We start from the raw sequence: 17,005 nt of genomic DNA on the forward strand, positions 1-17,005 counted from the left end.
GATGTTCAAGTCAGTTTTCTGTTGCTTTTTTTGTACACATAGTATTTGTTATATACAAAATTAGCATCTTTATTTCAGCCTCTACATGGCTCATGCACATGATCAGTTTTAGCTGCGTATTGGTTTGACCCCCCCCCCCCCCCACACACACACACACACATCTATTTGTTTCGAGGCTGATGTTGATCTTACATAGGTGGTCCATGCAAATCAAGATTCAAGGAAAGATACAGAGTTTTTCAGGTACTTTGTACTTAAACAAGCTATTTTCTGGTTTGTGGGCTTCAGGATTGGATTTCTGGTCTTTGCAGATAATTTGGTTGAGTTCACTTTGTCTAACCATGACCCCCAGGTTTCACTCGAGGGGTTCACATCTGAAAGTGAAATGGCTCGGATGTAATCAGCCCTGAATCCAAGGCCATAGTCCTAAGTTATGGTGCAGAATCTCCAGTGGTTCGGACCACTCATCGGTTGGATATAACGAAGGTTGATTTGCCAGATAATCTTCCGTCCTACTCTCTCCTATGGCAGCGAGCTGTTTGTAGTAAATGAAAGAAGAAGATCAGAAGCGGACAAAATAAGTTTCCTCCGCAGAGTGTGTGGGCTCTCCCTTAAGAAAAACTTGGCCATCCGGTAAGGGCTCAGAGTAGAGGTGTTGCTCCTCCCTATCGAGAAAAGCCAGATGAGGTGGCTCAGGTATCTGGTCAGGATGCCACTGGGAGGAGTCCCTTGGGAAGAGCCAGGACAGGCGGAAGGGAAGAGGGACTCTGGGTCTCTGTGCTTTGGCAACTGTCCCTGCAACTATACACCATATAAGTGACAGAGGATGGATTGCTGGAATTTTTTTTCTTTTTTTTTAATGGAGATATCTAATTCCCTTTTATTTTTTTCATTTTTTTTGGTGGTGTCCATAGATATCAAACTGCAAACAACAGTGATGACATCAACTACAATTATTACTACCCAAAGTCATAAGGTGGACAATTTCATTGGCAATGCAATCAAATGAAACAGCCAGATGATGTAACAGCAAGAACAATAAGAACACACAAATAATATAATAAACCTGTTCCTGCATCCAGATCCTCCTCTGCCATAGAAGTCCTACATAGCTGCAAGCACCCCTGCTGGGAGCAGCTCCTCACCTCAGGAGCTGGAAGGCTTTGTGAGGCTTTGTGTAAAGCTTTTATCTTTTGCTCTCTGTCAATTTTTCAATAGCAACACCAAAATCCCCCGACATCTTCAATGCTAACTGTTGATGTTTTTTTGAAGCTGCATACAACTCACAGTTCAATTGAAAACATGTCAGGATGCACCTTTAATCCTGAGTGTCCCTGGAATTGTGAAATGGCCCCCGAGTGCCAGGGGCCTACCTGGGAAAATCTCCCCCCGAAAAAAAAAAAAAGAACAAACGGTCACATTCCCTTGGTTTGCCCAGTTATTCATTGCTTTGCCCTGATGTATCAGGCCAGACCTTTTAACTTGTTGGTGAAAGGAGACCCAGGGCACTCCTGCCAGACCTTTGAACATTTTCCAATGATGTCTAGTTTGGCAGTGAGTTATCATGATATAATAGTATCTCAACGATGAGTTCTATACACTTCACATAAACTGCAAGACACAAGACAAACTATCCTGTAAATATGCAGGATTTAAGTAGTATGTTTATCAAACTGTAGTCCCGATTTTGATTTTGATATCAGGACAAGGGGCTCACTTCTAAATGACTTGTCTTCCAGAAAATAAAAAAAAAAAATACCACCAATGAAAATGAATGCATATTCAGAATATGTTTACATGTAGGATTTGTTTAAGCATAATCTAACCTGCCAAGATAACCTACCTAGGAACTAAGCAATACTTCCTCATGTCAACGAACCAAGTTATAAAGGAGGGATTCTGCGGAGCAACTGTACCTAAAAAATAAATAAGTAAACACAAACCCAAAATCTGTAAGATTTCAGACCTTTGATATGTAAAAGTTTTTGTTCTTGCCTTGGTAAAGGTAATTTTCAGATTAATAACAAGGTACTACAGAGGTAATCTGATAATATCCCTGATAATGAGAAAAATGACCCGTTAAAGCTATTTCCTAGAGCTGAAGGTAAAATGTAATGGCTGAGCACTGGAATTCATTGAAACTTTTTGACAGATTGTAATTTTTCTTTTCTATACAAAAAGTAATATGAAAGCCTTCATCAGACCAAATGTAATGAATGTTACACATTACTTCTAATGTGAATACGGCAATAAGGTCCATGGTTCAATTCCATCAGGTGGCCTTTCTGTGTGTCTCCCCACGCCTGCGTGGGTTTTTTCTCCACATTCTCCAAACACATGCAATCGGTCAAGTTGAGATCTTAATTTGCCCAGACGTGTGTATGAGAGTGGTTGTATCTCTATTAGTGGCCCTCTAATCGACTACTGATTGGTCCAGGGTGAGGTGGGTCCAAATCACCCCCTGGGGATCCTCAGTGCAAGACAACGAGTATAAAATTCATAAAGAAAATGGAAAAAAAAAACAAAAAAAACGTGTGTTTCATTTGAAAGATTACGTTCACTCTTAATAAAACTGATGTTGAAGTCATATTTTTGGCAGGCTACATATCATGACTACTTCTGCTATGGTGCTACAAAATATTCAATGGGCATTTGTCAATCAGTTACTTCTTACTGGAATATTAGGTGTCACTTTTCTCTGTCTTTATGTTTTTACTCAGTTTTAGGATTCTGTGGATTTTGGTAGGACACACTTTGTTCTTTTCAGTATTTGTTTGTGCACTCTTGATTTCTGGAGTTCTAGCGGTTTTGTTCATGGCTGCAGTGGTTAAATGAGTGAGTGCTGCCACAACAAGGTTTTTATAAATCTGCTATTTTCTGGAACATTTTAGCAGGATAAGCTGAAAAAGTGTTTTGAAAAAAAAGAGAGGGTACAATCATTGCTCTCTGGCCTCATTGGGACTTCCCTTAGCTCAGCATTGCAGTAATGCATAACACTTAGTTGTATGTTTATATGTGTGTGTGTGTGTGTGTGGGCGGGGGGTTGAGGGTGGGAGGCATAATTTTGTTGTTGACCTGGATCCGTTGAATAGATTTCTTTTTTTGCAAAGTTATTTGTCATTGAGATTTGTCCTTCATTTCAACTTAAGTTACAAAATTCCTGGCGACCTTCCAGCCATGTCTTATATTGTTCAGCTGTATTTTCATAAAGAAACTTAGTATAAATTGAAATAGAAATTATTGAAAATCAAACGATCAAAAGATGAATTTGTTAAATTTATGGTAAAAAAAAAGAAAAAAAAAGAAGGTCTGTATTGGATGAAGCTGTGAGTGCTGTGCCCAAGCAAAGTATGGGGCGATTTTATTTTCAAAAAGTATAAAAATACTTATCTGTTAATATTCTTCATTAAATGACATTGATTTTCCTATCTTTTAAAAAAAATATCCAAAACATATTTATAGAGGAGTTAAGTTTGTCATTTCCGAAAAAACGCGTGCAAGGTTATAAAACAGTACATTGATGTGATAAAAGTGTGAATAATCCAGCCATACAGGTTGTATGAAAAGAGAGATTCAAGGTCACTGACTGGAAAGGCCTACATTGATGTTGACACTAATGCACTCGCATATTGAAAAAGTGGCTGTGCAAATCACATATCTTGCTGCTGATATTTGGACATATTGTCGTATCTCCTTTAAATTCTTTATTTTTTTTTTCAATTCTAAAGCTTAAAACAAACTTTGTATGCAATTTATTTGGCAGTCCATGCCATTCCACAGGAGACACGTGGATAAAGTAAGTCAGTGGATTAACTTTGTTTACTCACTTTGTTAGTCAGGGCTTTTTCCCCCGCTTTCTGTGTTCTGGGATCTCAATTATAACTGCACAAAACACAGGCCTAAAAATTTCTACAAAAATTGTGAATTGTTAAAGAAATTTAATTGGAGAAGAAATAGCTATTTTGAGTTAACCCGCTTAAGCTCTTTGAACAATTTATTTTGTTGCGTGTTATAATGTTGTGTGATGCTAAATGTGTATTGGCAAAGATGGGTGCAGAGGTTGGAAGGCTTAGAGAGATGAAGGGAGCAAGTGTGTAGTGCACTTTCAGAGCATGAAAATTGCATCAAAAGCTTGCATATGAGTCAAGTTGACAGTGAGTTTCATTTTTGTTTTTCATTTTTGAAATTAATTCATTTGTTCTTAATAAATGAGAAATGTGGCAGTTTGTCTGTATGATACTAATGGGGTTATTTGCTTCTGCGGTTGAAGTCTAGCCCAATACATTGCATCAGTATGACATAGTCCAGACAACACACCACTGGCATTTGTCCCAGATAACATCAAAAATGTCTTTCCATCTTTTCTTTCCATTATTATTCCTTTAGGGGGAGGAAGACTTTTCTTTCTTATTTTCTTTAAACCAGAGATAAAACATGCAACTCACAGCTCTCCAGCTCCAGTGAACAGGTCTGCGAATCCAGAGGGAAACGGCTGAAGTCCATGTTACAAGCGGCAGTAACCGTCACTCTGTTCAACATAAGACAAGAGAAAAACAAAAAATGTGATGTGGATAGCTATTTTTTTCCTGCAGTAATCCAGATTCATCCATGGCTCCTATATATAAATGATGTAAAATCGTACCTGAGACCTCTAGAGTTTTGCAGTAGATTGCATTGACGCATACAGTACATTAGTTTGTCCACAGCGGGTGTAGACAAACATTCATGATGGAATTCATTTTTTACTGAAAATTTTTTCAGTAAACACTTTGCTAAGTGTCTCAACAACAGGTACAACAGGTAACTTTGAATGATGATTTGACTTATATTTGACTTATATGTAACCATGGCAACTGAGGCAAATATGAGCTATGTTCTGTTGGTGAGAACTGTGGTGGTTGAAAGTATAAAACAAGGCAGCAAAGCACCTTTTCAGAATTATTCTTAGCAGGAGAAATTACCTTAAGGGCAAACACATCCCCCACTAGTTCAAGAACTCCAGATGTAGAAAACAAACAATACATTTCAATTGTATCAAAGGCAACAGCATCTTGTTAGGTGCCTAATGTTTTTTCAGACTTATTACCTCAGATGGAATTGGGTGTGTTAGGTCAGTATTCACTGAGAGATAAGCACACTTCATCAACAATTCCTCACAATATTCTCTACACATCCAGTTCATTACTTTCATTTGTAAAAATTCAAATAATCCAAGTGTGCAAAATATTTTGTTTTCTCTCCATACCATTGCCATTCTTTGCATTACAGTGTGTTTTTTGTTTTGTGTCTTGCTCCCAGCAGAGACAATTGAAATTTTTTATGGAGTTTCTGTTTTACTGTCATGCATTCCTGTGTTAATGTCAATTATTATTTTAGTAATCCTGCATCTCTTTTTTGTGGCGTGTTACACTTGCCTCTATTCATTGTCTTTACCAGCCGGGTGATAAGTTCTCTCCAGCCCTGCCTGTGGAGGTTATGATTTTAAGTATTTCAGACTGTTGTTGGCCTTAGAGGCCCCACTATGGCATATTTAATTTTGATATTCAAAATTACTCTGGTTATCCAGAAAACCTATGTAGCTACCCCATCTGCAACTGGCTGTCCCACGCCTAATAGCCTTAGGCTATTAAGCACCTAGCCTGGGGGACATTGGTATTGATAAAGGTCAAAGTACTTCGTTTGGGGCTCTAACTACCAACCTGCTCTCTTTGCAGTTGGGTCATGCGCACATGAGTTCGTCAGAAATTCTTCCTCCAAGGCTTTGCCAAGGTTTTTCATAAAAATCTCGGGGGAAAAAGATACGTTTTTATCCTGACCCCATTCATTCATTTCTAATCAAATATATCTACAGGACCAGAGCTATTGAAAAGGCGGCCCAAGAGCAGATTCACCTATAGATTCAGCCTTAACATTTATAACATAAAGAAAATAAATAGTTGTCATAAATAGTAAATAGATGTTGGAATATCTCCTTTCTTTTATTCCTGAAAAAGGAGTTGAAAGGGTTTGTACTTATCATTCTCATTCTGTTGACTGTCATTTTGTCATTGGTTGAACAAGCAATTTCAACCGGTAGTCTTATTTTCCCAACAGTGGTGAACACATGGCCTGCGGTACAGGATGTCAACTCTGAAGTGATCCATATTTTTTGAGAAGCGATGAAGACGAGGGACTAGCTCGTTGTCCATGTCCATCACTTCACTTATAAAGTGCTTCTCCTCCTGCTCTTTTTCTACAGTATGCTGGAGCAACCGGGAAGCCTCCGACGATCAAACCGATATGGATTTCTGCATCAATCCGGCCGTCTGACAAGTGGGTCAGGCAGCTGTTAAAGGAGGTTTCCTGCAGCGTGGATGCTCATCTTATCAGACACGAAACTGGCACAAACTTCCACAACTGATAGTGGATTAGTCGGTGTAATATAGTTGGCAAGCTTTTGTCACCGTTTTAGTGAGTTCTTCCTGTGGGTCAAGAACTAAAATGGGCCTGATTTCCAAAACATATTTCACTTAGATATTTGCACTTCATAAAGCATGATGGCATTTTGAAATCATTTCACGAATTACATTTTACAGAAGAGAAACGGAAAAAGAAATCACAAAATGAAAGTTTTTTTTTTCGTTGTATTGCTTTTTCTTTGATTACTTTCTATTTTTTTACTGAAATCTCATCCTTAATTGTCATTTCACTTTCTTGAAGTCCACTTGTGGACCAGAGGAGATTTGCTGTTTCAGCCCAACTGAGATTAATGACCGCAAACTCACATTTGCTGAGGTAAGTAAATAAAGCGGATATCTTTGTTTGCTTTTGCGCCTGTGCATCTTCGGATGAATTACCATGCCAAAAAGGAGACAGTGTTTCTGGCAATATTTTGTATGATAACATCGCTGATGGTCTATTCTCAGAATCTATTGTAATTCTTGTCTCGGCTGAAATTTTGCGCTTTACACTGAACGCACAGACATTGCCACGGTATACGATTGCATTATGACCTGAACTGCAAAGGTAAAAACTCTACTGGATTTCTTGATTCTGGATACACATATACTCGTAACATGGGTTTAATTTGGTTTTCACTCCCAAAAAAATCTTACTAAGAAAAAATTGCAGAATTTGCTCTTTGTCCTGTGTAGATAAGATCCAAAACAGACTAGTAAAATGGGCAACTTCTACAGGACTGTCTAAGAAAATTAGAAAAATTTGAACAAAAACAAAAATTTCATACATTCTGGATTCATTACAAATCAACTGAAATATTGCAAGCCTTTTATTATTTTAATATTGCTGATTATGGCTTACATCTTAAGAAAACTCAAAAATCCTATCTCAGAATATTAGAATATCATGAAAAAGTAATTTTCGTTTTTTTAATTGCATTACAGAAGATAAAGAACTTTATTACAATATGATAATTTTCTGAGACAGTCCTGTATACATGCTCATTTCATTATTTGGCCTGACACAACATATTTAAGAAAAATGGCAAATTACACATACTTCAAGGAAACATCATGGAAACAACATATGCAATAAAGGTGTGTTTTTTTTCCATCACCTGTGGCTAACTAACTGGAATTGTTCAGATCTGTCCACAATTTTACTGGAATTTGAATTTATTCGAATCAATATTTTCTGTAGTTGATCAGAATGCCAGTCACAATGTTTCTCACTACACTTTAATTTTATTTTGTTAAAAGATAAAGAGATGAAAGCACTTTATTGTCACATTCAGTAATACAGACAGCCCAATATCCCTAATGCATTTAACCCATCATGGGTGAACCATGAGCAATAGACAGCCAAATGAGCATGCCAGAGAAGCAGCTTTTGGTTCCTGCAGACAACTCTGCAGTGAGACACCACCAACATCTCCTGCACTCTATGCCAACATACACAAACATTGCTGCCATGTTTCAACTCCAAATCCAAAAGAATCACACATTAGACAATTGAGATGGAGCTGCAAAAATGGATTAACCTTTGGTCAAATCAGTAGGCCTACCTTATTCATTCATTCATTCATTCATTCATTTATTGTCGATAAGGAATATCCTTTGCTCAGGTTCACGGGGAACTGAAGTCTATCCCAGCTGTCATTGGGTGAGATGGAGTTCCCCCTGAACCTGTCAGTAGTCGATTTCAGGGCCACATATGGAGACACATTCACTTTCATTCATTCGTTATGATCTCAAATTGACCTACTGCATGTGTCTGGACTGTGGGAAGAAACAAGTGTATGCAGAAAAAACCCATGCAGACATGGGGAGACTCACAGAAAGGCCCCCTGATGAGATTTAACCAGGGACCTTCTTGCTTTGAGGAGGAAATGCTAACAACTGTACTACTATGCTGCACACATCTAGACATAATGCGTGACATTGATTACATGTGGTCTGATAATGGCTTTCATATAAAATATTGCAGAAAAAAAATATATAATCTGTGGAAAAGTTTCAATGAATTCCACTGCTCAACCGTTAAATTTTCTCTTCGGCTCTCAAGGAAAAGCTTTAATGGATAATTTCTTGGTCGCCAGGCGATCACAGGGCCACTTACTGCACAGGTACAGTTAGGCCCAGAAATACACAAAACACAAGTTTTGATATTTTAACTGTTTACAAAAACATATTCAGAATACAATTATCTAGTCAATATGAGCTGAAAGTGCAGACTCTCAGCTGTCATTTGAGGGTATTCACATCCAAATTGGAGCAAGGGTTTAGGAATTCAAGCTTTAATTAAAGCTTTAATACATAGCCGCCTCTTTTTTAAGGGACCAAAATAAATAGGATAATTGACTCAGAAGCCTGCAAAAAAATTATAAGGCTGCATGGGCTCTTTCCTCGGTAACCTGTCATCAATGAAGCACTTAAAAGGTCTGGAGTTGAGTCCAAGAGTGGTATTTGCATTTGGAAGCTGTTGCAGTGAACACACAACATGCGGTCAAAGGAGCTCTCAATGGAGGTGAAACAGACCGTCCTGAGGCGGAAAAAAGTGAAGCAATCCATCAGAGAGATAGCAGAGTTGTTAAGAGTGGCCAAATCAACACTTTTGTACATTCTGGAAAAAAAAAGAGTGCACTGGTGAGCTTGGGAACTCAAAAAGACCTGGACAACAGTGATGGATGATCGCAGAATCCTTTCCACGGTGAAGAAAAAAGCTTTCACAACACCCACTCAAGTGAAGAACAGTGTCCAGGATGAAGTTGAATCAGTATCTAAGTCAACCATAAAGAGAATAGTGAGAGTAAATACAAAGAATTCACCACAAGATGCAAACCATTAATCAGCCTCAAAAATAGAAAGGCCAGAATTGACAGCCAAAAACCACCTGATTAAGTCAGCCCCATTCTGGAACAGTATAATTTGGACAGATAAGATCAAGCTGTACCAGAATGATGGGAAGAAGAAAGTTTAGAGAAGAATTGGAACAGCTCACTACATTTTCTGGAAAAAATGGTGGAGGCACTGTGATGGCATGTGCATGCATGGCTTCCAATGGCACTGGGTCACTTGTGATTATTGATAATGTGACAAAAGACAGAAGCAGCCAGATGAATTCTGAAGTATATAGGGATATACTCTGCTCACATTTAGCCAAATGCACCAAAGTTGATTAGACAGCGCTTCATAGTACAGATGAACAATCATCCAAAACATACTGCAAAAACAACCCGGGAGTATTTTTAAAGCAAAGAAGTGGAATATTCTGCAATGGGCAAGTCAATCACCAGATCTCAACCCAATCGGGCATGCATTTCACTTAAGACAAAACTAAAGGCAGAGAGACACACAAAATGCCCCTGGGTTCCAGACTTCAAGCAGTCATTTCCTGTAAAGGATTCTCCACAAAATATTGAAAAGTAACATTTTACTCAGGCTTATATTTATTTGTCCAGTTACTTTTGAGCCCCTGAAGAGCGTTTGTATAAAAATTGCTACAACTCCTACATGTTTTATCATATATTTTTGTTCAACCCCTTGAATTAAACGTTAAAGTCATGCAGAGCCCAAATCATGAGGATTGTGTCACTGTCCAAATATTTCTGGGCCTAACTGTACATACAATGTACAATCATTCACTCGTTCAGACATCTGGACAATTTAGGGTCTCCAATGAACCCACTGTATATTTGGGAAAGAGGGGAGGATATGAGAAAACCCAGAGGATGCCTACAGGGAGAATATGCAAACTCCACATGGAGAAAACCCCCATCACAATTGAACCAGGCACCTTCTATTCCATACAAATCCACAACCCAACCCACCACACACACACACATACAAAAATATTTTCAAAGTTACAGAAATCTTTTCCATAGAGGTCAGTGCATTATTTTCCTTGGGAATGAATGATGGAAAAGGTTGTTGTACTCATCCCCCCCAATGCTTTCTGATTGAAATGTACGTTTAATGTATTTTAAATGAAGGTGAAAAGGCAATAAAATTGTTCTTGTTCTTGCAGCTGTATTCTCAGCCGGTCAGTTTCATGCCAACATGAAAATCAGAATCATGAGACAAGTTACTGAAAACAGTAGATTTTTTAATTCAAACAATAGCTCTACTAGCTCTGAGGAGATCATTGGTATCTTTCAACTGTCATGTCGATGGGATGTCCCGCTTCACTTCTGTGACCACAGTAGATGCAAAGGGGTCAGTCATCCGCCAGTGAGATCATCCTCCCTCAAACGAATCTAATCCTTAGCCCAATTTGTCTGAAGTTTTCTGAATGCAGAAAATACATTTAAAAAATGAGACTTCAAAAAGAAAAGTCTTCGGTCTGTTGGTTGTCTTGGGTTTTGGATTTATCTAATTTGGGGTTTTTGCATTTGGATTTGCTTCTTTTTGTTGTTTTTTACTGACTGAGATTTCACAACAAGGGATATTAAAGTTTTAATTTTGCATACTTATTTTGCATACATTTATAATTGTTTAATGTTGTTACCTGTAATCAAGCCACAACAATGGAACACTGCATTCAGATTGAAATGAAAATATCATTTTTTACCATAATTTCAACTGAAATTTGTCAAATGCAATGCATTTAATAATTGACCAATATTATTGTACCCAGTAACAGATTTCAGGTGCATGCATTTCCAGTTAAGGCGAAGGCAGTGGGGTCCTTCTTTTAAAATGTAGGCGGTTCTTCCCATATACCACGTACCATACACAACATTTTCATATCTTTTTATGTAACACTGCTGACAGTCGTTCCGCAGAGAACACACGAGCTGCTCGGTGAATGTAACAAACATGGGAACAGGGGAGAAAAAAGCAAAAAGAAGAAAAGTTTTTGGGTGAGGATGTAATGATGGACAGTGTTGCACGAGAATATGTTGGATTATTTCATTATTTACAGTTGACATAATGGGGTTGAGAAGACCTAGCCAAGGGAGCAGGTGTACAGGGGGAAACAACTCTCGATCTCCTGATGAATCTCGATCTCCATCATGATAAGCCTTATAAGTTGTTTTTGACAATTTATTTTTTGTGTTTCCTATAGACGTCTTCCTAGTTCTTAAAATATTTATCCTGAACATTAGAGCAGCTGCCCACTGTGATTCTTAGCATTTTCTGTTTGGTTACATCCCTGCAGGAAATTGATAGAGTAAATCTGTGGAAAATAGAACTTTCACTCAAAAACCCAAATTTGCATTTGAGACAAATGATAAACAAGAATTTCAATATGTTTCTTGTATGTTCTGAATAATTTAAGCAACTGACTAACAGGGAATTGTGTTTCACACACACAAAAAAAAACTTTTACGTTGCAAGATAGCCATTCTCCTGAGTCTGTGCTTATTATGGGAACAGTTTTGTGCTGCCCTGCAAAAGACTTTTAATTAGCAAACTTCAATGTAATGATGATATTATGAAATTACGGTTGTCAAAAACAAATCACAAATCTAATCTGTTTTAACTACTTGTCGAAGTATATGTCAGCATCAGAATAGGTTGAATATTTATTTGAGATAGTCAAAGGAAATCACAAAAAAGATATAATTTGAGAAGCCCACTTGGTGTTTACTGCTCTGAATTTCAAATGTAGTTATGGCAGGTGAATGTGACAGAAATTATTATTAGCTCCCCCACAAGCCAGTAGGGGTGATTATTTTAGATATTAATTTCATGTAGCTATGGGTGATGTTAAACTGATGTTTTAATGAATAGTTTGAATGTGAGCAATGGCAAATGCTGCTCATTAACTATCAAACTGGATCCAATTGAGCTTTGCACTCTGGATGTGCAGAAACTTGCAGTAATGAAGATGTGGGGAAATTGGTGCATCCTGCCCTCCGTATTGTTTGGATTTTTAGAGTGTGGGCCGTGGGGGGAATTTAACACGTCTCACAGCAAATAGAAACATGTTGGTTTGTTTTTAGGAGAAAGGCCTGTGCATCTGCAAGAGGCTGAATTTGGAAAAAGAATTGCTTCGTAAATGCTCAATATCTGTAAGAGCAGTTTTCGTTACTTCGACACATGGAACTGGTCTCCAACCTGTTTCCAGGAGGGCAAGAGGTGAGTTTTAATATTTTGTGTCATTGGTCATACTAATGAATGATTCCCTTAAGCCAGTACAAAGTTAATTTTTGCAGGGCCATTTTAAGACTTTATCTTGCATTATGAACAGGAAGAAGACGGTGAAATGAGTATGCCATCTGATGGCAATAACTAACAAGAGGAAAAACTGGTGTTAACATTTTGGAGCTAACTTTGTTACTAGGCTTCATTGACTAGGATTGAATTCTAGGAATTCAATGTTACGACCCTAGTTGAATTGCTCATAAAAGGTAAATGGGTTGGGATACATCAGATTAAACTTGAATGCTGCCCAATTCCTTAAATATTTGGAAGATAAACACATCCTTAGATATGAATACAGGCAGGTTGAAAGATATCAAGGGTAATTTCAGTTCTTATTATCAAATCAAAGCTAGTATTGGGATGAGAAAAGTCGGTTAGATGTTTCTTTATACAGCAGGAATGACAACAGTTATTATACACCTACAAATGGTAATCAAAGTAAGTCCAGTGAGAGTTTTGCGTGGTGTTGACTCAGTAACAATCCCACTTAGCATCCAAACAATGACATGAAAGAGAGCAGACTTGATGCTTTTATTTAAGCACAGTCTCCCCAGATTACCTAGGCTTAGAGTGGGCGCCGGCATAAAAGGAAATGAAGGAGCAGACTAAACATTCAATGAATAACAAGGATGAGGAAGAAAACAGGCATGGCTTTTGCAAGGATAGCAAAGCTATGCTAACAAATCAATGATTAATTGATTAATTTATACTTATCCCTTTCAGGAAATTTGTTCTCTGCATTTAACCCGTCATGGATGAACCATGAGCAGTTGAGCCAGGGGGTGCACTTAAGGATTAATAACTGGCTTAACAACACTTCAACACACTAGGAGGAGCCGGGAATCAAACCAGGACTGTTCGGTTCCAAAGACGATTGCTATATCCCCCGCGCTGCACCACCCCCGATCAAAAGAAATGTATTGCATGGGGCAACGTTTAATGTGCAAAGTGTGTCCAAATCAATTATTGTGGATGTTTCATTCAAATGGCAAAGGTTTTTTTTTTTTTCTAACAAAAACTACTAAGAAGAAGAAGTACTGAATATTTGTAATGCAAAACTACACAGTATGCAGCACATATACTTGATGCTGTTCAGGAATTATGGGGCAGAAAAGATAAGGGTGACTAAAAGGATAGATAAGCTTGTAGTCTCAGAGACTGTGCAATATATTTCAGAAAACTTGAGTGGCTTGTTCTGTGATGCATTGCTAATACTTTCTGCGATACAGCTGTCACACCTTGAATAGCCCCGTGACAGCTACTCAACCAAAAACAGATAAAAAAAGACATTTGGAGGCAAAAAGCTTTGAAACTATTTAATAAACCCTTATAAACAAGAACAGTTGTTTTAAGTAGCACATGAGCAGATCAGGAATGTGTTTAAAATGTTAAAATGAAAAAATGATGGTTGCTTGCCATGTACTTTTTCCGAGACTGCAGTGTAATCACACTTTGATATATTTGTTAGTGTATTTGTCTATGAAATTATTTCTTGTATCAAGGAAATGCATCAATGCCAGGACAAAATGGGGTTGATATGACCGCAAACTTTTATTTTCTGTTTTAAGTATTGGCTATTTAAATGTCCGTTAGATCAGTGCAGCTAAATTCACTTTAATGCATTCACTTTATTTTAACAACTGTTGTGTGATAAGACAGCCACTCTGGAGCAATATTAAACTACCCAGTTAAAACCATGGCTCTGGTCTCCTTGTGTTATTCTCTTGATTTTATTTTTGTTTGTTTGTTTTTGTTTTACAACAATAATTCCAAACAAAATTCAAAAGCAAATCACATAGATTCCATGACAGCTACAGTGTAAGCATGTGTACATGCATATGTCCGGCAATGCTTCACACAGTTGAGTTTAGTGTTACATGTAGTTTAACATTTCTCTTAAAGGCAGAATATAATAGAACTGCCTGCAGGTTGACAAAGGTTGAATAAATACTGTAGTTGCCCAAAAATCTCCAACTCCCAGTTCTATGGGAATAAACCGATAAACCTACATGGTAGGTTTAAATATGTGAAATTACCTAATAAATGAGAAGTGATCCATTTGTCATACAGAGTCTTAATACTGATTTGTCGTTTCTAATCGAACTATTAAAACAATTGATTTTTGATATTATTGTTGTCTGACTGACCTGTTTACACAAAGATCACTGCACTGACAATTTTGAGGCACATTAATTAAATACCAGATCATTTGAAATAACACATCCCACCAATCTTTCAATTAAAAAAATACAAACAATATCAATCATAATGTTATTATCCCACTCAAATACCCTTCTCTGTCTTTGCATTCTTGTTTCAGAATCTTGTTGCTCACACATAATCAGCCGGAACTGATGGTTTGTGGCCGATGCACCAATCATTTACATTGTGGTGTTTTGCTAACAAAAGATGGCGGAGGCGTGGAGGAGTTAATACTTTAATAAAAAAACGCCAACAAACAACACTAAACTTGAGCATCCGGGATCGCCTATATATACCCGGCTTAACCACCTCCCTCAGCCCCAAAACACCCGGAAGGGACGCTAAGAACACAACCAGTCCCTCATGGGAGTCCTAATCAGGTTGCCAAAATGGCTATTGCGTCCCTCGGTCTCAACGGCAGGAGGCACCGCGCACTAGACCTGTGTAGGTACTGCTGGAGGCCTGGATGGAGAGCAACCCTGGCAGAGAAAGGAGACACAACCTCCCCTGCCACCCTGTGTGGTGGCTTCAACTGATCAAATGTGACACGCTCCCTACGCCCACCCGTGTCCAACATGAAACTCTTAGGGCCTGCCTCTACCACCCGGAAGGGACCATCGCACCGAGGCTGCAGAGGTGAGCGGTGAGCATCATGCCGAACGAACACGAAACAAGCCGACATGAGTCCGCCGGCACAAAAGACAGCGGGAAACAATAATGGATGGGGCCTGGAAAATATGAGCCCAGATGTGCGACCAGAGCCCTGAATGGACGCGAAGGTGGAGCAGAGTTCTCTGGAATGGCTGACCAAGTACCAGCTCAATGGGTGAGGCGTTCAACCACTGCATGGACGCCATGAACCATTGGCCTTGGGCACCATGTGAAGCGAGGAGATCCAGGGGCTGTTAGACTGCCACAACTCCCAGCCACTCCATGGTGGCAAACTGTTCTCTAGCAGTCTCTTGTTTGGCTGTGTCCAGGTGCCTCGCCTGTGCAAAAACAGGTGGCCATACAGGGGGAATGAAATGCTCCACACCATGTCTCATAAACAGGGTATAAAACGTAAGCGGAGGAAAATCTGCCAATAAATGTTGGTAAATATCCCCCCAAACCAAAGAAATTGCGTCCTTTGGATAGGTGGCAAGAGACACTGTGTCGATGACCGTAATGGGACCGTAAAGGCGGTGATCACAAACTCCTCACTAGAAATGACGGTTAAAGCAAAACACCGACTAAGAACCGAAAGTGTCTATGAAGCAGGCTCAGAGTCAACCAGAAACCTGAGTCCATACCTCGTGTCACTGACGAACAGCAGATGGGTGTGTCTGCCGGCGCCCACAGCTGCTACCGAGCGCTAACTACATCGTTTCCTGGACCCCGAACAAGCAGGGGGGACACAACGCCAAGCCCTGCTGCCAAACCACTGGTGGAAAAAACAGATGCCATGCTGATATCGGGTAGACGGATGCTTGAATTGGAGCTGCCAGGCAAGAGGTCTCGAGGAAGACCAAAGAGAAGATTTATGGACGTAGTGAGGGAGAATATGAAGGTAGTTGGTGTGAAAGAGGAGGATACGGAGAATAGGGTTAGATGGAGAAAGTTGATTCGCTGTGGCGACGCCTGAAGGGAAAAGCCGAAAGAAGAAGAAGATGCCGATGTCTCCCCAGGGTGGACACCTTGGCCACCATGGCTGCATCTGCATCCCCAGGCACCGAGGCCACATCCTTCAGTGTCTGCCACAACATTATCTCAATATATGTTTCCTAATTGTCATATGATATAATTCATGGTCCTGTTTTAGACTCTCGCTGGGTGGTGATGGAAATAAGAACATGATGGAATATCAAAGTGCAAATATTGTGGCTACAAATGAACCTGCAGGTTGGTATGTACAGTGTTGAGATGCTCATTAAAGTGATCTGTCAGACTCTACTATGACTCAAGAGATGGGTGAAATACCCCTTAAATAATTCATGAGCTTACATGTCATGGATTTAGACTGAGCTCAACTACAAACACTACTTCAAACATGGCTAGAAGACTTCTGTGTTCCCTGGAAAGGTCTACCGCTGCATAACACCAGCTAGTACTCATCTGAAGTCAACCATGGAGATCTTGAACAAAGTAAGACTGCACAAGTGCAAACATTATCAAATAAAGGAACATGCAAGCATATTGATTTGATGGCTAAATTGATTTTGGGAAAAAGACTGCAA

At 39.0% G+C, this 17,005-nt stretch overlaps 1 protein-coding gene across 1 annotated transcript in view; it reads right to left on the reverse strand.

Moving 5' to 3' along the window:
* gabrr2a (gamma-aminobutyric acid type A receptor subunit rho2a) overlaps positions 1 to 17,005 on the reverse strand; it is a 72,840-nt gene that overhangs the window by 13,980 nt on the left and 41,855 nt on the right. Inside the window, exon 5 of the mRNA XM_086160830.1 lies at positions 4,446 to 4,528. Coding sequence (XP_086016956.1) covers positions 4,446 to 4,528 — 83 coding nt within the window. The remainder of the gene's footprint in view (positions 1 to 4,445; positions 4,529 to 17,005) is intronic.

The sequence above is a fragment of the Fistularia commersonii genome, chromosome 15 (genome assembly GCF_037954325.1).
Source record: "Fistularia commersonii isolate RoL2024-O1a breed Wild chromosome 15, RoL_Fcom_v1.0, whole genome shotgun sequence".
Classification (NCBI taxonomy): domain Eukaryota; kingdom Metazoa; phylum Chordata; class Actinopteri; order Syngnathiformes; family Fistulariidae; genus Fistularia; species Fistularia commersonii.